The 27,016-nt window shown below is 34.5% G+C and overlaps 1 protein-coding gene and 1 pseudogene across 2 annotated transcripts in view; both read right to left on the bottom strand.

Moving 5' to 3' along the window:
- Positions 1 to 6,772: 6,772 nt before the first annotated feature.
- Positions 6,773 to 9,723, bottom strand: LOC132939309 (uncharacterized; annotated as a pseudogene).
- A 111-nt stretch (positions 9,724 to 9,834) lies between these two features.
- The window catches only part of LOC132939308 (netrin receptor UNC5B), a 126,507-nt gene continuing 109,325 nt past the window's right edge, over positions 9,835 to 27,016 (bottom strand). The window contains exons 7-17 of one of the 2 annotated variants that reach the window (XM_061006399.1): positions 24,754 to 24,918; positions 24,254 to 24,304; positions 17,436 to 17,582; positions 16,136 to 16,501; positions 15,798 to 16,007; positions 15,408 to 15,574; positions 15,042 to 15,284; positions 14,818 to 14,967; positions 14,291 to 14,574; positions 13,244 to 13,345; positions 9,835 to 11,791 (exon numbers count right to left, since the gene is read on the bottom strand). In XM_061006399.1, the coding sequence (XP_060862382.1) occupies positions 11,620 to 11,791; positions 13,244 to 13,345; positions 14,291 to 14,574; positions 14,818 to 14,967; positions 15,042 to 15,284; positions 15,408 to 15,574; positions 15,798 to 16,007; positions 16,136 to 16,501; positions 17,436 to 17,582; positions 24,254 to 24,304; positions 24,754 to 24,918 (2,057 nt within the window). In that variant the 3' untranslated portion in view covers positions 9,835 to 11,619. The remainder of the gene's footprint in view (positions 11,792 to 13,243; positions 13,346 to 14,290; positions 14,575 to 14,817; positions 14,968 to 15,041; positions 15,285 to 15,407; positions 15,575 to 15,797; positions 16,008 to 16,135; positions 16,502 to 17,435; positions 17,583 to 24,253; positions 24,305 to 24,753; positions 24,919 to 27,016) is intronic. The other variant, XM_061006400.1, reaches the window with a different exon arrangement.

Below are 27,016 nucleotides of genomic sequence, written 5' to 3'. Positions count from 1 at the left end.
ATAAGATAATACCCGGTCTATACTTTAACGAAATTATATAATGCTCTATTAATGATACTGATAGTTCAGATAATCATAGTCATATTTACTATAGGTAATTAATATGACAACATGTACACAATATATGTCTCACCATAACACATTTTGCACCTAAATAATATTTTACATAACATAATACACCGGTACCATGTACCTACTACCTTTGATAATAAACAACATTAATATTCTGAATTTTGTCAACAAGTACCAAAGGTCATTTTGAATAGTAATTTGTTATACATATTATTAGATTAAATCATATAATTAAAGTATGTAGACCTAGGCCATTACAAATAATAAAAATCATCCATATATATAAATCTGTATTCACAATACAAATAACTCAAATAATATAATATAGACTTGAATATTTAATAAAAGAAAGGACAAGACCGATATTCTTAGTCCTATCAATTACTATTCATTAAAAGTTCTTAACTATACCATCCCGGTTATTATATTATTATTAAGTAAAAGTCTTATCAATAGCTTTTTTTTTATTTGTTACATACCTATTGACCTTTGGATATAATATATATTATTATGTATGTAATTTAAAACCTGTAGACATAGGCATGCACAAACTTAAAGTTTGGAGCGTGACCCGTTAAAAATTTGAATTTTATATTATACACAGACAGAGGATAGTATAGATATTAAAAAATTTCACATTTTAGATTCTGAGTGGAACGATGAATGTATTGATTTTACAATGATGTGTGTTTTTTAGATTCTGAGCGATTCGACGCGGCACTTCATTTATTTATTAATACGGACATTTTTTACCATACCGATATCGGTATAATTTCCTTGGTATCTCATAGAGTCTTAACTCACAAGACACGCGTGGTATGAATGTATGATACGTTTTTATGGATGTTAAAAACTATTGTACCACGGCGTCCCGAGTATGCAATTTAGCTACACAGTCGTCTTGATTCCATTATTATTATATTTTTACCCATTAATTATAATATATTCTAAAATCGATGGTTATAGTCAGTGATGTCCGATTGGTTAACACTATAAATATTAAATATGTTTCGAGTAAAATTAATACTCTCATTATTTACCGTGGCGTATTTATGGGGCGAGGGGGCTCCGTGGGGACAATTGATTTCCATAAATCGGGCAGCTGTGTTTGAGGTTAAAATACGAAAATGATGTATGTTTATTTTTACTATATACGTTTAGATAATCGTTTTAAAATTTAACATGTATCGTGAAAATTAATAAATATGAAATATATAATACGATTGTCGAAAGTAAAACTTTAGGGTATTGAGTTTTATAAACAAATTGAAAGACACGTTTGGGGCGTTAAGATTTTATAAAATATGATTATTGGAGGTGGTAGGGAATTATTTATGGTTTTGTGCGAAACTGTGTTAGCTATTATCTTATAATTGTGTCTCTAGAGTTAAATGTTAATGGAAATTAGGCGCTATACTTTCCTCCTTCATTGTGTTTACCTGGGGTGTCATTTTCCGAAACACACCACTGGTTATTTATTTATTACCCGTAATTAAAAAAATAATTCCCAGTATGTTGGGTATTTATTTTAAATAAACAATAACTCAATCAATTACATTTGTTCATACTATATGATCAGGACGTGTGGTAATCTAAGGCTAAATACCTTACCCTAAAATATATTATCTTTGTTAAAATATATACATCCTCGGTGACAAATGGCAGTAGAAACATAATATATTGTGATATATATATAATATTATCATCTACAAAAAATCAACGGACATTTAAGAAGAAACTACAAATCACACACATACAAATGAATTAAGACAAAACGATTTTCGTTATTTGTTATTGCCTACTTATTATTTATTAGTATAATATAATATATATATTTTTAGTAATTATTGCATCTGTCACCGTGCATAGTAATTTGTGAGATAATGATTTCAAAAGTGTATTAATTACAAATAAAATATATATAAAATGGAGATGAGCACGCGATACCGCTACGGTATAAAACTGTATAGCCATATATAATATAATATATAAAAAGATATATAAAATAGTAAGATACCTACCCAAATTTGGAAAGGTAAATACGATTTATGTAAATAACATGTGGGTGTTTACCTAAAGTAAATTTCTTACCCACTGGGTGTTTACCCACAGCTCATCACTATACTTTCACACACAAATACTCGCTTATCTAATTATTTTGCGATGGACGTTCTGTTTTCTTATACAGTTTACCTACAATGTTTTTCATAGACATTTTTTTCTCACAATTATTATTTACGCTTTCAAACAATTTGAACCTTGTGGTTTCGATTGTGAGTTGTAACACAATTTATTTATATATATATATATATATATAATATATATTATCGATAAACGTTTGACATCACAGTAAAGTAGAAGAATATAATGTTAAAATCATTGAACTATTTCAACTGTACCATGTGAACGATTGGATTGCGAAATCAAACGATTGATATCTGAGAAGTTTCCTGATCGCGATATCTATTATCTTATAGACCTCAACAAATAATATTTAAATTCTATGCAGACCATGTGATGCGGTATATACGTCGGAGTTGAAATGAGCATTTTAATTTTAGATTCATATAATCATGTAGCGACTATTGGCATGGATAGAATAACCTCGTGTTGATGCACGCATAATATTAGAATATATAGGAATTGGTTTTCATATTAAAATCGCGAACACCGATGACCAATTATTTTATACCAAATATTACCAACATATCGTTGGACAGGAAACGTACCATATATAATATATTTATCATTGCCCGAGGCTTCGTCTCTCGCCGACTCATAATTTATATTTATCTCTCACGCCTCATCGCATCGCGTTTCTGGATAATAACGCGACTACCAAGTTATTGTTTGTCCTATTATTTAATCGTCGCACAAGGTGTGGTAATATCTTCTGAATAATATTATATTATAACATAAAATATCTAAATGGACAAATACCCCCTCGACCCTTTTCGATGGATACATTATCTCACCTCGTGTTTTCATGGTTCTATAATTCTCATCGTCTTATTCTTTATTTACACAAAACCACTGCTTATGTGTGTGGGTGCCATTTAAAACAGCAAAAAATAAACACAGGGCTGTTGGAAAAATTCATTATAGCCAATTTTTAAATCTAATTTTTATACAACTGTGGTTGCTAAAATCGTTTATTGAAGTCAAGTAGTTTATTTCTTACAATTTATTTAAATATACGTCAGCAATTTGTTTGTATTAAAACTTTAAAACTATGAAATGATTATAATATTATATTATTATAATGCAAATATGTTACATTTTAATAGTCTCATATGACTACGAGAAAGCATCGGACATGAAATTACAAAATATAACATAAATATAGACATCGGCATGACATTAATATCAAAACAGTATCTCAAAATCGGCAGTTTATTTTTATAATATAACACCCGGGTACTGCAGTGGTAGATTAAAGGGGGGGGGGGGGAGAATTAGCATCTACGTTAGTGAATTGGGTCATTTTTAAATATTTGTGTCGTAAAACAAGAAAAAGACAATACCCCCCCCCCCACCCAAATAAAAAAACAAATTCTAGATCCACCACTGATGGGTAACGTGTAGTTTTTAGTGTTTCGACTACAATCCAGCAGAACTTATTACTAAGAAATAATTATACTGATATGACGCATTGTGCCTGTTGAAAGTTGTAAATCTGTAGAGCGGCGATGAATATTGAATATAGCAATACCTATAATTGGCTAATTGAATAATAACTAATAATACATGTAATATTGTGTTATTGGTCATTTTTATTTAAAGAAAAATACTTAAAATGTACTTAAAATTCTTTGCATTTAGATGTGATGTGGTTAGGCCGTCCAGGGCTTAAATTATATTTCTATTAGTGTCTGTGCACTGATGTTAACTGTATCAAAAATGTTGCAGGTATGTGTACTACTGTACTGCTAAACAAAAATTGTTTTCCTTTTATATATATCTTCAGTATAGTTTTTTGAATCATTGTTTTCTTAATTATTTTCTAAGTTATTTTGTTTGACCATTACATAAATTTTAACCCTCCTTGTCACCCAAATTCTGTTAAAAAGTTATTTTCAACATTGAAATATTTTAAAAACAGACTAAGAAATGCAATGACCAATGAACATCTTAAATATTTTATGCTTATGCTTTTTTTAATATAATTAACTTATATACTTTTGTTCTAATCGATATTTGAAATTGTTTTTACATAATTTATAGCCTCTTGCACTACAAGTTGTTTAGTTCCTACACGTTATTTTTTTTTAAAACTCAAAATAATCAATTTGCAAATACATATAATTAAAAAAAAAATACTGTTGATAAAAACATTTATTTTTTTACAATATTTTTGGAGCAAATTAATTTGAAACCTGTTTTAACTTTATTCAAAATATTCTATTTTTGAGAATTTCCAGACATAAATTAATCTTAAATTATATTTTAATATACCTACAATATAATAAATTATATTGTGTTCATATACGTAACTAGGTGTCTAGGCCTAGAGTAAGTAGTAACAATTTTTCCATTTACAATTTGTCGGGTCTACCTCGTTGTTTCACGATCCTGTGTAACATCTAACCTTATTTCGAAATAGGATTCACCGTAATGTCATACTGTTTTCGTTGTTAAAACATTTCGTGATATTTTATTCTTAGCGATTTTCACACTCGTCTGTGCTCGTGTATTTGTAATTTATTTCGCGACGACGACACGTAACAGAATTCAATTAAAGGAAAATAGTTCTGTTCGACTGCTGCAGCAGTGATGTCTTGGTTTGAATTTATTTATTTTTCGACAAATATCACAATCGCACAAACACACATCGAACGCGTGAAGTCGAAAACAAGTTTATTTGCGCGATATTATCTCACTTTGGGTGTATAAATTATAGCATGCGGTTCGAAAGGTATAAATATTTTTAAAAATAATACAAGAAAACGGTAGAATAGTTTCTCTTGTTTTTTTTCTCGTTAAATTTATGGGTGTGAAAAAAATGATGTGGAACTTAACAAAGACCGTACGATAATAATTACTAATTATTATTTTCTAATCTTCATAGAACTCTATGCCTTAAAGTTGCGTCTTTGCATGAGAAAGTTATGATATAGCGAACTACCGTGTTGAGAAAACGATAAAAGCGAAATTACAGAAATCAAAACAATTTATTGTTTGATATTCAATAATTTGCACCTAAATGTAATTCTTTTAATTTATTTTCAGTTAATACGGCCTACCTATAAATTATAATAACTATATAATATAGTCTAACTATAACTATATAGTCTCGTGAAATACATAAAATCTAAACGAGATAAAGGATGATAAGACGTAACAGAAGGCTTGACCTCACCTATTTTAGCTTCATTGAAATTTTTATACCTAATAGAATCGAGTCTGTCGAATACGATATTTCTATCGGCGGATTAAAATCGGCCGATTTGTAGAATAGAAATTAAATAAAAATAAAAATAATTTAAACTTTTAATGTTTAAAAGAGACATTTTACATTTTTAATTTTATTTAAAAAAGAGTTAAAATGCATAAATACCATAAAAAAATGACGTACAAATTAATATCACATAAGTATATAATACTATTATACAAGAACATTTATATCGCTAAAATAATCTTTTTTTCGGAATTTTTTTTTTTGTTTTTAATTTTTTTACTTATTAAACTGTAAAAATTAGAAGAAGTTAAATTAAGTACCTATTTAGGCAGATAAATATTAAATTATATAGGTTTTCTTACTATTAAATGTGTTATATTGGTCAATTAAAGTGTATTTTTTCATATGCACTGCTGGTTGTATATACAATTATAGCACAGAATTTTAACCCAAAAAAATGTAAATATATAACCTACAAGTAAAAAAATCATAAAATGCACTGAAATTGATAAAAAAATACCTTTCAACCAAGAAATTCACAAAAACAGCAAAATGAAATTTGTGCCATTGCAGGTACTGAGCATGCAAGTGGGCTCGGTACCAGTTCTTACAACATAATATATTTATTAGCTAAGATATGGAATGGTATACCTATAGATAGATATATCTTCTTATATATATAAAAATGAATGTATGTCTGTCTGTCTGTCTGTGTGTCCATATTACAATGGCGACCAACTCCAGGAGGAGATATAGAATGTTTGTCTGTCTGTGTGTGTGTGTCCTCCGGTGGCCATGGGTTTTGAAGCTATTATAATATTAATTATTGGTTTAAAAATTGCTGTTATGGTAATCGTTATATTATAAAATAAAACATATTTTATTCATAATATAGAGTTGGCATTTTTAATGTGCAACGAAGTGCACGGGATCAGCTAGTAATACAAGCAGAATGAACGCCACTGAGCAAGATTGACGAAGATTCTAAATGAAAAAAACCATATTCTAAAATAGAACAAACTAGATAAAAATATAAATTTAATAACTATCGAGCAATTTGGAGAAATGGAAATCCATCGAGATCAATGTTACACATATCATTCTTTCCATAATATCGCGCAGTGTTTTTGGTTGTTTTCGATGGAAGGTATGCTGTTGATATATTTTTTTTCTTTGGTCAAAAATCTTGATGATTTAATACAAAGTTTCTCGTGAGATTTTACACACGTTAAAAAAAAAAACTGTGTACCTGAACAAAATACATAGAAGTTTCACATTAATTAATTTTACACAATAGCGTGTTGACATAATTTATTAAAAATATTATCAAATAAAAACCAAATATTATATAACACGACGAACAATTTTATTTAAGTTAATTCACATAATATACAATTTACATATACATTATTATGGCAGCATAGCCATAATTTATAATTATTTAGATAGGTATACATTTTTTACAAAACATTCCCCCCGTTCGGGGTTAGCATTAGATTACACTAATTTCAACTACTTTATCGTTAGATGCAAAAAAGGAGCTATCGGAGGGCAGCAGTAACCGCCTATAATCTATATATATCGGTGATTACCACAGCGGATCTATGACACAAATGGAGCAACGTCGACCGGAACGGAGTGATATATACAGCGAGGTCGAATACATCACTACGGTGGTAAAGCAAAGTGAATATTATACAGCGCGTACGACTAATAAGATAAATGCGCGAAAACGGATGACCGCGACGCGGAACGACAAAACTCGCGGCGAAGAGTTTCGTTTAGTTCATTAAATACGCGCGGCAAACCTACCCCTTAACACTCAGTATAAACGCTCGTCATGGCGGACGTAAACGAATTCAAACGGTTTGTGTCCGGGCGCCGGCGAAAACGACAATAGCTTCCAGCCGGATGCAAAAAGTGCAAAATTTACTTAGGACAAACGAGCATTATGGCGGACGTAAACGAATTCAGACGGTTTGTCCGGCGTCCGGTGAACACAACAGGTGTCCGGCCTGATACAAAAGTGAAAAGGTGCGACGTTTCATTAGACTTATTAGTGCAAAAAAGTGCGGTGCGAACGCGGACGACACGAGCGCTGTAACAGTGGGGGGGGGGGGGGGGGGAGGTCTAAATTCCGGTGCCCAAATACACGGAATAAAACCATAGAAACTCATCTACACATCTGAGTGGCCAATCGCACCACAACAGAACATTTGCCCGAGGAATTTCTTGGTCCGGATCCACAGTGACTAGGTGTGACTGCGGTTACCGACGATTCTTCCGTCTCCTCGTCACTACAGCCACCGCGGGTTACTGTAACCGTTACCAGGTCAAGCCACAATGCCGGCTTCTACCTTTTGTACCCGTGGCGAAGAAGACGAGACGGATAACTGCGTCTCGATCCCGTTATCTTCTGCAGGGGCAGCTGGTGTCATTAATGCGGCAATAGACGATCCGGACGTAACTGAGCATCACCCCCGGAATTCGCATCCACGGCGATATTGGGTAGTGACATAGTTTTCTTCTTCAGCGGCAAACTTTGGAAATCCCAGCTTTCCGAAGGTTTCTGTATATTTTCCCGGATATCGTCGACACAACAGGTAGCATGATTTCGGTCGTGGATTTCCATCCGATCTCTAGTACTTTGGCTGCGGAATTTTTCAGCAAGGCCACGTTAGGTAACGACATAAACCTTTTGGGCACCGGAAAACTATGGAAATCACCGCTTTCCGACGGTTTCTGTTTATTTTCCCGGATATCGTCGACAACAGGTAGCATGATTTCGGTCGTGGATTTCCATCCGAACTCTGGTGCTTTGGCTGCGGGATTTGTCCACACGTTCATGTTAGGTAACGACATAAACCTTTTGTGTACCGGCAAACTATTGAAATCGCAACTATCTAACGGTTTTGGTCTATTTCACCGAAGATCGTCAAAAACCAACTGCATAATTTCGTTCGTGGACTGTTTCTGGGTAACGGATGAAATTACTGTCCTGTGTTGCACTGTTTGACATGTTGATTTTATGATATACCTAAACGTTGAATAAACAGATTATATGAAAATACGATTTAACTTTTTGACGAAGTAGGTAAATTTATTCGTAATGTTCGCAAGATGCAACAAATGAATACTGATTAGTAATGACTGTGACACAGACACGAATAATACATTTTCCAAGCACTTATGGACTTGGCAACTAGATGTTTGTTGTTTTTGTAAACCTGAATGCATCTAAATTTTCTAACATTATATAGGTACAATTTTATTTATTGAATTTTTATTTTTATTTATTAGTTTTACTGCTCAAGTACTAAACAAAAAGTTATTTTATTATTTAAATGAAACCTATAATTTTTAGGTTTGTAAATATTGGATATGACCAAAAGATAATTTAAAATAGAAATCTAAATTTGCGGTTTTCAAGGTTTATGCTTCGGTGCACAGTGGGATATTTTCATAAAATCCTAGTGAAATATAAATATTAACCTAAAATTGATTTTTTTTTCTCTGTGATGACTGCTATTTTACATTTAGATTTCAATTTTAAACTCAATAATAAAGTATTACAATAGATAAAAAAAAAAAAATTAATAAATGTTCTGGGCATTTCGTTAACTACCTAAACGTTTCTTTAAATGGTAAAAAAAGATTGTTCGGATCTATCTTGGAAGTCTACTAAATACAATTGTGAAGTTAGTATTTGCATATGTTGTTTCAATCCACGTAGTTATAGTTAAGATTGCACATTGATTTGATATTTTACAAATCCATATAAATTATAATATAATGCATATTATTAGACATACCTTCAGCTCCAGGTAACGAGTGCATTATTTTAAATGTAAAAACAGCTATAGAAAAACTTAATATCAGCTTATCAAAACTAGGAAAACTTCTTGTACACAGCAATACCGACGACAAACACGATGCATCTATAATGCCATACATTGAGTCAGGGTTGCCAACCTTTTTATAGAAAGTGAGCGACATTAAAAATTTCAAGTATCTGATAACACTTGGGAAAAATTGAAGATTGAAGATTTTGCCGAAACTGTGAGGCTGCAGGACTCGGAATAAAAATAATTTTTTATATTATTATTTCTACATAATAGCTCAATGGACAAAATATTGCATGGTCTCGTAACATTAGTATAGTCAGAAGCAAGTGTATAGTCGAGCTGGAAATTAACTCGATGACATTACAACAGCTATAATTGTAACCACATTTTTAGCGGCCAACCTCGGCGTAAATTAATATGCGACGAATAAGGACACACGGCAAAAGGATTACGGAATACGATATAATATTGACGACGGACCACATGATAATTTAAATGACGAATAAATAAAAAACCTCCTGAAGTTATTGTCCACTATAACAAAACATTTTATTTATATATATTCAGTTTATTTATTTCTTGTCAAAAGTCCAATGGATATACACAATATATATATATATATATAAAAAAATCAACTAAATCATTGGCTCAGCACGTTAACACTACGGGTTTTCTTTTTTACACGTTTTCATTAAAATATAATATTATTATTTTCGTAGGCATACTTACACACACGCGCATATATATATATTAACACATAATTATATATATATATATACAGGTATAATCGATGTATCTACCTAATTCATCGTAATATACTATGACGACGACCGCCGTTGGTCACGACGTTGCACAATCATAATAAATAATAATAATAATAATAATCGAATAAATAAATAATAATAATAATAATAGGTAGTAATATAAAATGAAAACTAGTGAGTCGTCAACAATATACAGTAATAATAATAATAATAATAATAATATTAAATATACATAATCGGTACAATTATTTACAAATTAAATAATAAACACAATATACAACGCGATAATATTATATTATTATTTTAAATACATACTCATAATATAATAGTCTTTGTTTCGCATGTATAATATAATATTCTGTGTACATGTAAACACAAGTGGCCGCGCGTGTACAATATATATATATATATAATATCTAGACGTTTAAGTATTACATATATTACATAATATATATATAAATATTAAATAGATTTAGTTTTACACATTTTTGTTTTATACATTTTCAGGTATATATATATATATAATCAGTTAATTTACACAATATTGTATATTATATATTATGTAGATGTATAACATAGGTTTATGTGTTAGTGCGCTGCGAAAACGCGTATTACGATAGCGATAGGAAATAGAAAAGAATAAACCGATGACGGAGGGAGAGGTAATATATATAACTCTAGGTTATACAATAATTAATATCATAATAGGTAGTATATCATCGTAATATATACAAACGGATATGAAGATTTATTTTATTTGCCAGAAATGATAATATAACGGTCATCGTATAATAACAATAATAATAATTGTTTATAATGGAGTTTATCGTCAATTTATGTTTTATCACAGATAATCTATCACTAAAATAATATAGTCTTTTATCCGGGACTCAAATTTTCTTCGAAATAATAATAATAATAATAATATGTGTAGGTATTTAGGTATTATATACCTAGTATGTAAATTGTAAAATATTGTTAAAAAAAAATACATGAATATATTAACTGAAAACCTAACGCGTATCTTGACAACGTATGTACATTGTACCTATAGTATACGAGTCAACAACAGTTTTTGCAGTTTGTATATATATATTAAATATGATGTATATAGGTACGACGATGTCTATTTTGTCTAAAACAAACCGAGAGAAGAAAATAATATATAACGATAAAACGCGCGTTTCAATAATATATATATACATATTGTACATAAATATAATATATAATATTAATAAGTTTTTGATTGTCGATGATAATAATTTCTATTATTATTTATCAATTTTTTTTTTTTTTTTTTTATATTTATCTGAAAAATATAATGACCAAACAAAAACACGAATAAATGTACACGTAAAATTTCGAAGAAAAAACTTTCATAATAACATAAAATAATAATTAAAATAAAAAATACTAAATCGCGCGGCGTGGAGACTTATAAAAAAATATGCGTCGTAGGAACTGCAAATGGTGGCGGTGGCGGCGGCGTCGGAGTCGGCGGCCGGGGACGAGCGTAGCCCGCTGCCGCTCCCGAGGCCGCTCACAGCCACGGGCCGAGTTCGCGTTCCAGCAGGGAGGCGGCGTCCGTGCGGCCCATCAGCCTGAGCACGTTCAACAGGTCCGTGACGGACGTGGGTTCCCTGTGCCTGGCCTCCCACAGGTCCAGTATCTGGTCGGTGGGACTGGGCTTGACCGCGAAATAGTTAATGTACCTGTGTGCAACACGATATTAAATTATTATAAATTATTATTACAATTGATACGGGTAGGTTAGAATAATATTAGTGAGTACAAAATCTACGACTATACTGCGGTTAGTACTGCATACTAGTGTTCGCCGCTCGTTGGACTCCCGTTGGGACCAGAGCGTCAGTTAACCGAGAGGAGTGGATAATATTATGGGCGAAAGGTCCGAGAATAAAAATATATACATCCAATGTAATTAAAAAATTTAATTTGACCATCTACTAATTTAAATATTTAATGATAATATGTAGATACTATTATATTGTATATTCGTTTGTTAAAATAAATATGTATTTCAAATGTAAGTACCTACTTTATTAATCATAAAGAAATAAATATCTAAGAACATTTCGAACAATAAAAATAGAAAAAATATTTATTTTTTTTCAAAAATGCTGTTTTGTAATGATTTCAATTTATATATAAAAAAATAAAAACATATCCGAAAAATTGAATATTTTTCGTGGTAAGATGAGTCGAGGAAATAGTATATTCATCGTTAAAATATATGCGATAATATCAGGATAATGGACCAAAAAATGTATCCCCTTAAAAATACACATCATCCCATTTAACCAGTGAAATAATGAGTTGAATAGACTAATTTTTTCCTATAAGTGATAATATACGTGTGAACCTATTTGAGTCCACTAGGCGTCTAATGAGTCCATGTGTAAGTAAGTCCTATTAGCGGCGATTACTGCTATAATTATTCGTATGTGTGATATGATGATAATTTTTAATAATTGAAAGTCCAACGCCAGAGGGCGCATATAACAGTCGATATTACACACATCGTAGTATTGTATTATAAGAATCGAGTTAATTGAACTTGACGACGAGCTGAACTTTTAATTTTTATTCCAAACTAATTTTTAATCCAGCCTTGTGTGCAACTGCCGTACGATATACTGTACATTTAATAGTATACGTATTTTACACACTACACGAGGGTTCGATTCAAATAAGAGACGACTGCGAACTGCGAGACAAGAATTACGCGTTTTATTATAGATTTCAGGTCAAAAATAATAATTATTATTTATTAATCGGCGGTGAGCGGTATCGATGAAAATAGTTTGAAGCCGTTAGCTGACACGCTCGGTATTTATTTATTTTTTTGTTAATCAAGCGGAAGACATAAATTAAATTTAATGAAAAGCAAGGCACACGTTTAACGGGCCAGAACAATAATATCGATATCGTCTAAATTTATCAAACCTAATGAAATACACCGTATTGTATTATTAAAATAAAATTGTGATAAGTATATGTAAATAATAAAATAAATTTACACAACGAATAACGGCGAGAGTTTGAACCGCATAATATTATAATGTAGGTAATATTTTAAACGTTGCTCGTCGTCATGATAATAATATATTTAATTTATGCTAATTATTATGACGGTCGCTCACCTGTCCATGGTGAGCCGTTGGGCCAACATCCTCCAGTCGTTGCTCCTAGAATTTGGTGGATCTAAACATTGACAGAGTTGCTTACGTAAGACTTTACCGAATCTGAACAAACAACCGAAAGATTAATAAATTATTTTTAATTCCTATACGTCACACACAACACATATTATACTATACGTACGGGGGAAGAAATAAACGGAAAAACAAAAAAAAATTAATCGAAATCAGTGGCTGTGGGAGGGATGTCATCGCAAATGATAATATTTTAATAGGTAAATAATAATGTGTCGCCTGTGCCTGTATAGTGCCATGTTACGTTTGTACCCTTTACTACCCACCCTTATACCCATCAAAGAAATAAAATTAATTTTTCTCCTCGACTATTTTCCATAATGGCACTATATAGCACCGACCGCCTTTCCAGTCATATTAAAAAAATTAAAACTGCGGAATAAAATATTAAAAGAAATCTTTTTCATCAAACGAAATTGTCTAATGTTTTTCAGTTAATCGAGCTCGCTAGCTACTCTTGCATCGTCTCGGCTGAGAGACGAAAGTCTATTAAAATAATTACTTAAAGTAAGTAAGTTCGAATACATTTTTTTTAATAATTGTAATTATCAAATTCAATAACCGTTTAAAGTAATACCTAATACGGTGAAATACGAAAAATACCGTTGTGTATTATTGCTGTATATATATATCGTATATAATAGAATTTTGATTTGAAAATAAAATTGGTTTAAGCGTTACGGGTTTTCCAAGATAAAGGTACGATAAACTGCAGCTCTGTTTTGAATTATAATGTATACTGATATTGTCATTGTAATTAGACCTTGTGTCCATATATGGACTGTAAATAAATAAATATGTTTTTCAATATTAAGTCTTTATAAAAATTATTATAAATTAGAAAAATACAAAATTGTATTTTTGTTTTCCTTAAAAAATTAGCAGCCCTGGAAAAATGGCCCCTTTATCTCCCCCCCACCCTATAATACAGCACTGTGTGTATGTTTTATAGAAACGATCTATATATACACTTACCGAAATGGCGTTGGATCGCACGATGTGACGCTCGATCCGCTGCCCGTGGTGCTGGTCACAGTCCTCGGCTGTCTAGGTTGGTGGCCGACAGACGACAGGCTGTTCGGGTCCTGGTTCACCTTGAACGTGTGCTTGACGTTTCGCAGCGAACCGGTGGCCGCCGTCTGCGACACGCACACCCGACAGGAAACGTTCACCCACGAGTCCGGGTACTGTTGTTCGTACGGTTCCAGCGAGAACACAGCCAGGCCACCCGAGTTCCATAGGGTCTGGAACGGGATCTCCTGTGTATGGAAGAGGGATGCGCTTGGTTAGGCGGTTAACCGGTACAGATAGCGAATTTAAACGGAGGCGTCAAGTCTTAGCCAAAATGATAATATTCGAAACAACAAAATATTTACCCTCCCCCGCAAGTTCTGGCGGTTTAAAATTTTAAGCGTTCGTGATTTAATATACGCCGTGGCTGAGACTCATACACCACTACGAGTGTTTAAAAACTATTATATTATAAACAGTATTCCACTGACCTTGTAGTTATCTTGGGGTTTACTCCTCCAATTGGTGCCAATATCGTCCATGGTGATCACTAGGTTGCCGCCACCCTCTTGAAAGCACATCGACTTGGACTTGTCCAGCATCACGCCTCCGCTGACGCTGCGCTCTTGGTGTTTCAGCCTCTGCACATACACCGACATCGTTTGTTAAAATTTATATTCAAGACCGTCCGAAAGCCACGTGTCCGTGTACGTACCTCTAAAGCCACGCCGTTGTCGTCGACCACATGAACCCGGATGTCGTATTTGAACTTCCGGTTCAGCGATCCAAACAGGGCCACTTTAAGCGTCTTCGCGGGTGGACTGCTGACCACCGTCGTGTCTGGTTCGCCAACCAACACAAACTTTGACAGCGTTTCGCTCATCAAATACACGTGTTCCGCGTCCATTTGCACAAACACCGATGTGTTGATTGTTTCCTCTCCCAATGTCAGAATTTTCTAGTTAACACAAAATTAAATACATTTATTAATAAAATTGGATTTAAATTATTATTGAATCATCTATCGTCGTGTCGATTGTAAATTATATACGATCGTTTGATATGTCAGGTTAGGCATTACCTTCCATTTGGGTTTAGCGCCTAGAGGCATGTCGCAACTCAGCACCGAAATCACCCAGGGCCCTTGCATCAGACTGGCGCAGTGTCGCATTCCGACGATCACTGGCTTCTTGAAGCTCTTCCCGTTAGGGCCGCACATCACCGCCGGACTTAACTGCGTTTGTCCATCTAGAAAATTGATTTAGTTTTTAAAAAATCTACCTTCGCAAAAATCTATTACTATTGCTATTGTACTTTAATGGTTATAATAGCCAATATATTGTGTCCACTTGTCCCAAAGATTAATACAATTAACAATCATTTATATTATATTATACGGAATGCCGTATAATATAACATACCCTCAATCGAATACATAATTATAAATTATATACTATGTGAGTATAGTTACCGGAGAGTATCGGCTTGTACTCGTCCTGTAACAAGGCAAACAGTACGGGTTCTTTTTGCGACTTAGCGATGGCGCCTTCGGGAATGGTCAGCGACAACCCGTACTCTTTGCACTCCAAACGGCAACCTGTCGACGTCACGGCAGTCTCCTTCATCCACAAATAGTCCTTGCAATGGCACGCCACGCCACTAGAGTCCGACTGGGACTTGCCTGTCAATATAATATTAGTGTTATTATTATCATTAAAATTACGAATTTTTTATTTCCCGTTAAGTCTGCACCACCGGCGACCGTTATATTTGAATCTTATATTTATATATTTGAATCGTTTTACTCACTCGAACAAGTGTAGCTGGTCAAGCTGTGACTGGACTCGGGACTAGACGTGAGCGCGTTCGGACTGTCAGGGGCCACGGACGGGACTGGCGGCGCCATGATGGCTGTGGTAACCGTCGAACTGGCACCGCCACCGACGCCACCATTGTGATGGGGCACGTCATAATGGTGTTCTGAACAAGACCTGGTCAAGCTATACGCATTCTGGTCGTTGGTGAACGGGTACTCGTAGCACGACGGCACCACTACCACGGTTCTGGTCAGGTCCGGTTGCGTCTGCTGGAAATGGTTGCAGCCGCCGTTCCGCGAATGGCACTCCAGAGAGTAAGTCTTTTTCTCTTGGTCCGGGAAGAATTCCGGTTGGAAATCTGTACGAAAACGATTAAATCGATGTAACATTATTACACAGGAATAGGCTGTCGCGAGTATGCGAGTTAAAAGGATGAACTTGCGCGAGGGCGAAATTACTATTATTCTCGTGACTGTTTACAAACGCTTTTTGCTTGAGCATAATGTTGAGTAGTTTATTATTATAATATATCGCTGCGCATAGCACTCGCGATGTCACCGACGTCGAAATTATACAAACACAATTAAGGAAACTCTATAATATACAGTCGCGGGAGGGTGCAGTCTTTTAGAGCACAGGTCGCTTGTTAGCGTTCAAATAATGCCGATTGACATTTAAATGAAGTCAGCTCGGTCGGTGTTGCAGTTGCAGCGGCAGTATTTACCCGCCGCGTAGGGTTAGGTATATGCCCGCGAGTCCCCCAAGTTTTACGGTTATGTTATAATGCATCGTTCCGGTTTTCCGGTGATTACATTATAATAGTCGTCAGCCGATAAAATAAAAAAACAAAAACAATAATAATCGAGACGGAACCATGTTTGCCTCTTCCCCTCTTCCGCGATGATAATAATCGAGTCATTAAATTATGTTGTTGCGCGCGGACGGATCTGCAATCGTTCGCCCGATGGTGTTTTTGCGTATTTTTTTTTTTTTTTTAATAATAAGCGTTTATTTTTGTAACTGGTAGGTAGGAAGGCCAAAGGACGGATATTTTTTTATAATCATCGAACGTGAACAAATGTAGACATATGCCTAAATAAACGGTATTCGTTCGACGAATCGAACGATCGACTTATTATATTATTATATTTCAGCCGAGTTCAAGGACTACGCGCGTACACCTTCGTGTACGCACACATACGTATTGTTGTGATTATGTGATAATAATAGTATCATTGTATGCACCGTATTTTAATAATAAGTATGATATTGTGTTCTGATGAGAAACGTACCCGAGTTGGCCATGTTGTACATGCTGTGATCGCGGCCTTTGTTCTTGTACAGCCGGAACAACAGGACCATGCCAGCCAGCAGCACGGAGGCGGCTATGAGTGCCACGTACAGCGCCACATCGGTCTCCACTACCGATTTGGTAGCAGCTAAAACAAACGAAACGACAACACATGCATTAATTATATGGATAGGTATTACACGTATTCCGCATTATATTATAAAATATTATTAAAAAAAAAAAAATATTACGCAAAAATTACGAATTAATATTATAAATATACATCGATATGATAATATGATATTGCTATTTAATATATTATTATATATAGGTATGTGTTATATTACATCGACTATCGAATATGCACAGATGACAACTAATGAGACAACATTCCTCGGATTGTGATATTTTATTCGTTTTAATCTGACGAACTAAAAGTATGGGCACCTGGTATACTATTATATATACATAACATTGTATAATATTATATTTGCAAGTTTTTCGACATTTGATTTATTATGCCTTGGGTTTTTTTCTTATAACTTAAAATGTGCTAAAAACGCGTGAGTTGGCTTATGGTTTATGATATATATTGAGAAAAGTGGGAAATAAATGTCCAATCGTTTGGTACGAGGCGGTATCCGTCCGTCGGATGACAGAAATCCGTTATTATTATTATAATTTTGAATAACGATCATATTTGTTAAAATTATCGACACCGTGAAAATGTATTGGGCATCGTAATAATATTATAATGTCCTATAATACTGAAGAAAGTGGTGAGCAAAGATACGCGTCTCCAATCGAAACTCGCGATTGATCGCACGCGAGGTATTACACGCAGTGGTTGTAATAGTTTATTATATACTTGTGTACGTACTGCGAAAGGGGTGAGTAGCCAGTGGCATATTATAAGGCGGTGGTGTCGGTGTTGGTGGTAGAAAACAACAATACTTAACGGCTTAGGACTAATTTCTTACTACCGAACCGTCACTGCGCAACAATATATATATACCTAACACAATATAATATCCAATAAAATCGATAGACGGCCAATAAAAACATCGTCGTGCCGGGTTTCTCTCGTGTCCCGAGACGGTTTATCAAAAACTTTGTCGGCGACCAGTTTTGCGTTCACGTGAATTGATTTTATCGGCCCTATAAGGCTATAACTGGCCTCTGACACGAATCGACCGCATATATATATACACACTCCGCCATACGTTTCCACTGATTTTTATACACATAATAATATATTGTTTCGCGGGCCTGGGACGTCGTCGTCGTCGTTGTTAATGCAATCGCGGCGCACGCGTGAACGAAAACTAAAATGTTTACTATATACACTTTCAATCGCCCACGCGTGGTCGTTAACACGTCTGCACCACCACCTCGAAGTGCGATCGCCGAATTTTTCGCCTAACCTCGGCCGGTGATTACCGAGTTTTTTTTCTCACTTATAGTTTCCGACCGAAACACGACGATAATGTGATGTGGAAAAAAAGATTTAACAGCGTGCGCAAAATAAATTCGGTGACTATTATATAGAACGCGAGGGCGAGGCGTAGGTTACTAAACATTATTATTATACGATCCGTATTATATTATAATCTTTCGATCGGTATGCAACGGGATGGATGCGAGGCGTGAGGGAAAACGTCCGACGACTAATTAACGATAAATTATCGTATGGTCACGAGGTATTATGACAGACCGAAATGTCGATAAGAAAATCGAGTTTTTATTCGTAACGTAGGACGCGTATCGAGTTTTAAATACGCCTGCTGCTACAATAAGGGGGCATTTCAAATCACATATTTATTATGACATAACAAAAACATATTTGTATATAGGTACGTGCTAGGCGTGTAGCATCTCACTTGAACACGTTTTAATTTATTACTCGTACTGCAATAACTAAAAGAATTAAGAATTATTAATTAATGGTTATTAGAGGCGTATGCTTATTTATTCCATATACATAATGTATAATTTAAATACTATTTATAGCTCTTGCACAAGTCGATGCGGTATGTCGGTGATTAGTTTTAAATATGACAGTCATTAATAATTAACCACGAGATACGAGATCATAGAAAGATTAAAATATGTCGTTGTTAGATAGATAGAGGTGTATTATTTTTTTTATGGAACTTAAGCCTGGTGATTATATGCCCCTTAGCTGTGGTAGGGGATTATGAACTGTGGTTGGTAAGGTGTTGTTACGGTAGGTAAGGAAACACGTGTATGTGTGGCAAGGTTTTTACTACTACGAGAGGTGTATTATAATTTATAAACAAGTTAGCAACGATCTAAAATAAATTATAATGCGATTGGATTAAACATGATGGGCAGAAGTTAGAATGATATGGTATTATAATATGGTAATGATTTAAAGTTATATATAATTCTAAATAAAAAACAGATTATTGCCTTAGATATCGTTACATTTATTTTTGTGTTCGAAATATAGTAAACAATATCATAAATATATTCACATAAAACGGAGATATAAAAAATTATTTTTCCCTCGACTTTTACTTATATTTTAGGCAGAACGTGACACTCCGTAGCCGATTACGTCGATAAGCCCTTCAGGATTAAAAATGCACGGATATAAACGGATGTTTTTGCTGTTGACATTAATAAATTCATTGAAACACCAGCACGGTAGATATGTTTTTGGCATTTTATTAATCCCCGTACACACGTGATTGTGTATAAACAAGTTTATGTTTTAAAATTTAATTACGCGCCTGCCATAAAATTATAAACGTTCTTTTCACTGTCCACCAAACTTATATTACACGTCAAGGCAAATTGCAGCGTTACATTATAAATAAAAAAAAAAAAAAAACTTTTACGCGTTAAACTATATAATACATACCTCCACGCGACATCGCACACAACAATAGTTAGTCTGCAAGACCAATTAAGTTTGGGCTAGGTAGGTATTACGCAGTTGGCTATCAACAAACGCAGGATTAGTCTATGGGGCATCGAGACCCGCAGCGGCGGCAAACTCCGAGCGGTTTTAATATGCCAGCCGAGGTTTAATCGATTTTTTCATTTAAGCCAGTGTTTTATTTCCAGCGAAATCGTAAGCCACATATTATATGGTATTGAAACGTGCGCGGGCCCGAGTGTGTGCGGGTGTAGTATCATACCACGCGGATAAGGTCGCAAAAACTTCGCCAACGTCCAGCGGCGTTATATAGTACAAGTTCGAATATAAACTGAAATATTTGACCCATCGCATTGCACGACTCTCAGGAATCCGCTGCAGAATGTTTGCAATCGAATCCGAGTGTGCTGCAGACGGTTTAAAGTTTAATTAAGACTCGCGTCATATGTGTGTGCGAGCAAAAGAAGTCGAACTTTTTGGCGAGATAAAAGCTCCAACTGTCAGAAGTCAAAGAGTACCACCGGCGTTCAATTATATATATCAGTCGGCCAATCAACCGGAGAAAATCCGATGTTAAAAGGAATGATATCGTCGAACGGCGGCAGGAGGGTCGGTCCACCGGTGGTGGTGGTATCCTTTTCACGGATTGTCTTGTGTACATGAAAGACCCAATATATAGATCCCGGAGTAATTCGTCTGCGATTCAACGGAACTATTTCATTATAAGTATTAAGAAACGGCCGACGACGGTAGATTCCCCATCGTTCCGTGTCAGTTTGAATGCGAGTCTTTTGTTTCGACGCGTCTTTGATCGGGAACCGATGTAATCGAAAACGCGGTCCAATAATCATATTATATATTATGTAAGTATATATATACGTAATAGGTATTACATTATAACACGACATACGACAAATTTACCGCGGCGCCATCCAGATGCTTTTTAAGATTCGATGACTATTCAAAAATTATGTGTACGATATATATTATAATGGCACAATATTAAATTATTGCAAATTAAGGGTACAGACATGTTTTAAAAATATTTAATAGTGGGGGGGGGGGGGGTTGTACCATTAAGTTCTATTAATTAGGCTTTAATGAAAATTAAAATGGGTTTTCGCGTGATTATAGAATTGTATATGCGTATCGTATAATATAAATCGAACATCATTTAAGGATGTATTAATTTTAATTAATAATGTATTTCGATTTTAATAAAATGTTATTTTTTTAGTTACTTTATTGTTTTAATCTAATTTAATTAGAAGTTATGTTTTCTTCATTAACTGCCGCTGTGTTTGGAATTATTTTTGTTCTTTGTGAAACTCCCTAAGCGACCACAATATTAGACAAAAGGGATCGTATAGTATTGTTAATAAATACCGCCATCCAATAAATACTTCTTTCTCCTAAACCATTTAAGTACGATTTATAGACGCCTGAGCAACTGATGATTTATACTAAAAGTTTAAATGCAATACTGATATAATAATATCAATGTTCATTTTGTGGGTATAGTTATGTCAAGTACATATTTTATTTGAAAATTTTCAATCGACATAATATTTGTAAATACATTTCTTATAGCAATATTTTATGATCGATATTTTCATTGACCAATTTCTGAACATGGCATTTAAAAAAAAATTAAACACTAAATTAACAAGATATCAGTATATAAGGACAAGTATCCAGTTTAAACGGACCGCATGACTAATGTTTTCATTGGATATATCGTTGTCGTCAACGTTATAGTGATTTACACTCCACCCCAAGACGATAAACCGGGGCACAGCAATTATTTTAGTTACGATTCTTTCCCCTGCGCGAATAAACTTGTTCCTTCCGGTGTCGCTTCATCATCCCTCGCGTAAATATATATGTATAGACTTCTTTTGTTCAGAACAAGCCAAGGGGTTGGAAGTTACATGTCAGGGTCGTTACGATGACAATTTGTCCGTACGTCACATCACCGGAAACCATGTCGTCCACCCCGAGTATAGCGAGATCCTAAATATTCGTACGAATTTCAACAGCCCTTCCGTCTCCCCACAAGTAACGTTACCACCACCACCCAGCACTGCAGAAGCATTCCGACGCATCCGTCGTCATACCCTAAAGATGATTTAATACTTCGTATTTTATAGTATATAATATGACACATTCGCGAGTGATATGGGGGTCCTGTCCATTCTAAACTGTTAAACAGAGGATCGCACATGAAGAGGGCCGTTTCTGTACACCCCCATCAATAAAGCCTTGGGGTTCTTTGAACAATATCTGGGGCTTTTACGCGCACGCGAGAAAAAAAAACAAAACGACCTATATGTCTACAAATCCATTGAAAAACGCAAAAACGAAAAGCGAATATAATAATATACGCGTGGAAATGGATTTCCTGTCACCGAGGTTTTTTCTTGCAGTAATTTCCGGATGGTCGTGAAAGAACAACCATTTGAGTCGTCCTGTAGAGCTCGACGACTAATCGTATAGTTTTACCCACGAACAATACCCAATAACCGTTTGTTATTAGAATATACATCATAATATATAGCGGTGCGCTCTCTTTTTGAGTTGCGTATTAACGCTCCAGGAAGTTCTATCGGGTTTTTCATTAATTCACAACATCATCGTCACGAAAATTCGTCTCTTTTAAAAACTCAATTAGGTACCCAATGCTTAAATCGAGTTTCGGCGCACGCTAAGTGTTTTAAGTCTATATTTAAATAACGAAGTCATCAAAAGAAGCGTGAAAAAAAGAGGAAAATCGAGAATCATGTTTTTGCGTATATTAGGTAAATATTTTTTTTCGTAACGGATGGCCAATGTTTTTGAACGAAATTAAAACGGTCATATCGTTTTGCTATTTCCCCTCCCCCCTTTTTTTTTACGTAGGGTGATTTTAATTTCCTGTTGATATAATTGAATTTCTCCGTATATCCTGCACAGCAGTACCCGAGAGATTCAATCTTCATTTACCCTCTCCCTCTCGACCCAATCATAAAAGCTGCCAAACTTTCTGGCGACAACTAATATATAGACTAGAAAGTATGTAATATTAAAGCTTACTGCATAAGGCAGCAACGCGATTTAACACGTATCTTACGGTCCATATCAAACTCTTTGCAGGGTTCGTTTCACAACGATATAAGTAGGTATATTACTAAAATGAAATGCGTTCATATTATTAATAGTATTTTTAACTAGGCGGGATAATGTTTATAAATGTAATGACATTTTTTTTAAAACGATATAATACATGATAAACTCGTCAATTTGAATTTAGCAATAACTATAATACCTAAAAATATGTTATTGTAAAATTATATGTTAATGTATTTTTTGTGGTTAGAATAATACTAAATGGGTAAGTTACATATAGCCACAAGGAAACAAAACAAATATGTTAGGTATATGACTGTTGCAGACGCAAAGATAAGTGATTAAATGAGATAATAATATTAAATATGACATACCAATATACCCGCGCACGTTAACTAACTAATAAAATCAAGTTCTTTATTTACGCAAACGACATAATATCTTTTCAATATTTATTTAAAAATATTTACCTATATTATGTTTATTTTTTAATAACGCGGTATACTTTCTACGAAATGTTCTCATAACGGCATATAAACACGCTAAAAATGTTCTAAATGCTTAACATGAACTTTAACGTCAATTTGTGCGGAATGCGGCAAGATATATCTTGAATAAAAAAAAAACCGTTATTTTTTATAAGCAAGCCTCTCGAAATTTATGTCTTGTATATTGTGGTAGTTCGTTCGTTCTATCAGCCCTAAAGGCCATAACAATCAATACACATTTTCGCCATAACATCACGAATACAACCGGACTATAAAAACTATAATATAATATATAAGTATCGTGTAACGAAAAACACGTACCTTCCTCGGTGAATTGCTCATCATCATAATTCACAGGGTCATCTCTGCCACCTGAAACAAGTATAATAAAAATAATAAATGTTATATTTTATTCAGTGTAACGGATAATATTTTTCCGTCGTAAAATTCGCAATTTTATTAGTATATGTACCTAGCAGTAATATTATGTTTAATAGTGCCAGTGCGCGACTCCCATTCGTAAAATATAAACAAATATTATACATTATATTATAATTTATATCTATACGGGAAAAGAGAATAATAATGTTCAGTTGGCATGGGTAAATGTATGCAAATGAAATACATTTATTTACATACCGGGAAACGTATAGTAAAAAAGTGTGTAAATATTTTATCATAACGGAATATTATAAAAGTTTGTTAATATTTATCGAATGCGATTTACGCGTGACAATATGCGATTGAAATAAGGTAGCAAAAAACTCATAGAAAAATTGTAAGAAAAAAACACATTATAACTCATATATAGTTATCATTACCGATACAAGATCCTCCTGAACAGTTTCCGGTCAAAGCGTCCCGACCCACGCAGTATCGCCCGCCGTTTGAGGGGCTCGGCGACGTGCAAGACCTGGTCCGATGATGACGGCAATCCGGACCGCAGGGTGACCACGATGACCACGCCGACCAATGACCGTCGATTGCTGAAAAACCAAAGCGAATAAAACATATCATTATTATTAGGTATATTATGCGTGTAAGTTCGTTTTTTCATTATGCTAAGTATACAGGGTGATTTACCAATCATGCTCACCCCCATCTTTTCCTTTAATAATGCATTTATTAAAATTCTGATTTATATATTAATATATTTCCAAATTCTTGATATTTTTTTTACTACGAGAGGTTCTCTTTTTACATCAAATTATTTAATGGAAAATGTCGATGAAAGTATACTTAGTTCAAAATCCAAACTTGTAATTCCTCAGTTATTTAAATATACCTATATGTATACTAATGATGATAGTCCTTACTATCCTTGAAAGTAGTTTTACAAAAATACAAAATAAACTTAAAATCTAATATTTAACAATTATTATACTTTGCCCATTTTTGAAAATTATAAATGTCCATGGATTAATAATATAAGTATAGGCAACACATTTTCAAACCCTCGTATCTTTCAAATCTATTTCATGGACTTGACTACCTGATCCTATTAGTACACAAAGTAAAATACCTAACTCAAAAGCGACTAGTATAAAATTTTATTTTGACAAGCCCCAACATTTTCAGAAAAATTATCCGCTTATTTACAGTAAATGATCTCCACAGCAGTAAACGTTCCTTGAGTGGCACAAAAAAATCTCAAGAATTTGAAAATATGGTCTTTAAGGGTAGGTATATTTAAAAATTCGAAACATCAGATGATTTTGAATAACTGCATAATCCAGAAAAAAAGAGGTGAGTATATGCTTGGCGAATCACCCTGTACAATACATAATATCATACGTTGTCGGTCGCTGCGCGTTAAACCGCGTATCGGGCGCCCTCAAAGGTTAGAATGGGTACACACACGAAAATAAAAAGAAAAAAATCGTTTTACCAGCAAAGACTTTACCTACTACAGCTGCAGTGAGATAAGATATACTGTCCGGTTAGGGGACTTGAAAGCTGCAGCAGTATAGTCGTAACATATATTTATTTCAGCCATAAAAACGTGAAAGCCCGATCCGAGCGGTGCGCGCGTCTGCAGATTCGGCGAGTTTAGTTTTCCGGCCGATTTAACTCTAACGGCCAACGCGTATATTATGGTGTTTATATATAAAAGACTTCTAAACACACATTTCCGATGCCCATAAACACATAATTTACATTGCCGTTACGTACAAGTGTGTGTGTGTGTGTGTGTATGTCTGATATAGGTGAAGCTGGAAAAAACCTCGAGAAAAATAAAAACGAAGACATTTGTCATTTGTATTTTTTATATAATATACGTATACGTGTGTCGCGCGTAATATATACGACGAAAAAGTTTGGCGTGGATTAAACCGCGACGACGATAACGATCATCGGCTTACGCCGCGGGAGTAAAGAAGTTCGGAGCGAATGGACTTTTGGGCCACGCCGTTAGCACGATATAATATTAAGTAGCAGGAAACCGACAAAATATTTAAATATTCGTACAAACGACCGGCCGCGAATGATCGATGGTTTTCGAGTTTGTTTGTCGGGCCGAAAACCACGACGGTCGTACCTATATATAGTTGTCGGAGATTCTCGCGCAGTACCTGACCCGATATTATAATAATTCAACTCTCGGTCAACTTCTCGCTGGGTCCCTCCTCGTCCTATACATATAAATACGGCGGAGGAGTGTTCGCCGAGCCATTAGCACTCGAACGGGGGTCAGAGCAGAAAAGGCCCTCGGCGGAGCCGATCTCACCCCTGTGCGCGTTCAAAAACAGCTATTCTCAAGAGGGTTCGGTGGTAAATGCGTTTTAAACAGGCGCCTTCTTCGGCGCGTAAACGGCACTAAAATGCGGCGGGCTGCATTATATTATACATCTATATAAAATTTTATACAAGTGCGCACGCGTATACGGTTTGGCGGCAGCCGACCGAGCTCAAATATAATAATATTATACAGTCGTTTATCAATAAGCACTGGTAAGTCGCGCCGGTTGTGATTCCATATACTCGACTAGTATAGGGATATAGGGGCTGGGCCCTTCCAAATTCCTCGGAGCCCAAAGCTCGTATAGGTTAAAGTTAAAAGCATATTATATATGTATTTATACC

Source organism: Metopolophium dirhodum, chromosome 2, assembly GCF_019925205.1.
Source record: "Metopolophium dirhodum isolate CAU chromosome 2, ASM1992520v1, whole genome shotgun sequence".
In the NCBI taxonomy this organism is placed as follows: Eukaryota; Metazoa; Arthropoda; class Insecta; order Hemiptera; family Aphididae; genus Metopolophium; species Metopolophium dirhodum.
The sequence above is the reverse complement of the archived record's forward strand: the minus strand, read 5'-3'. Positions and strand labels throughout refer to the sequence as shown.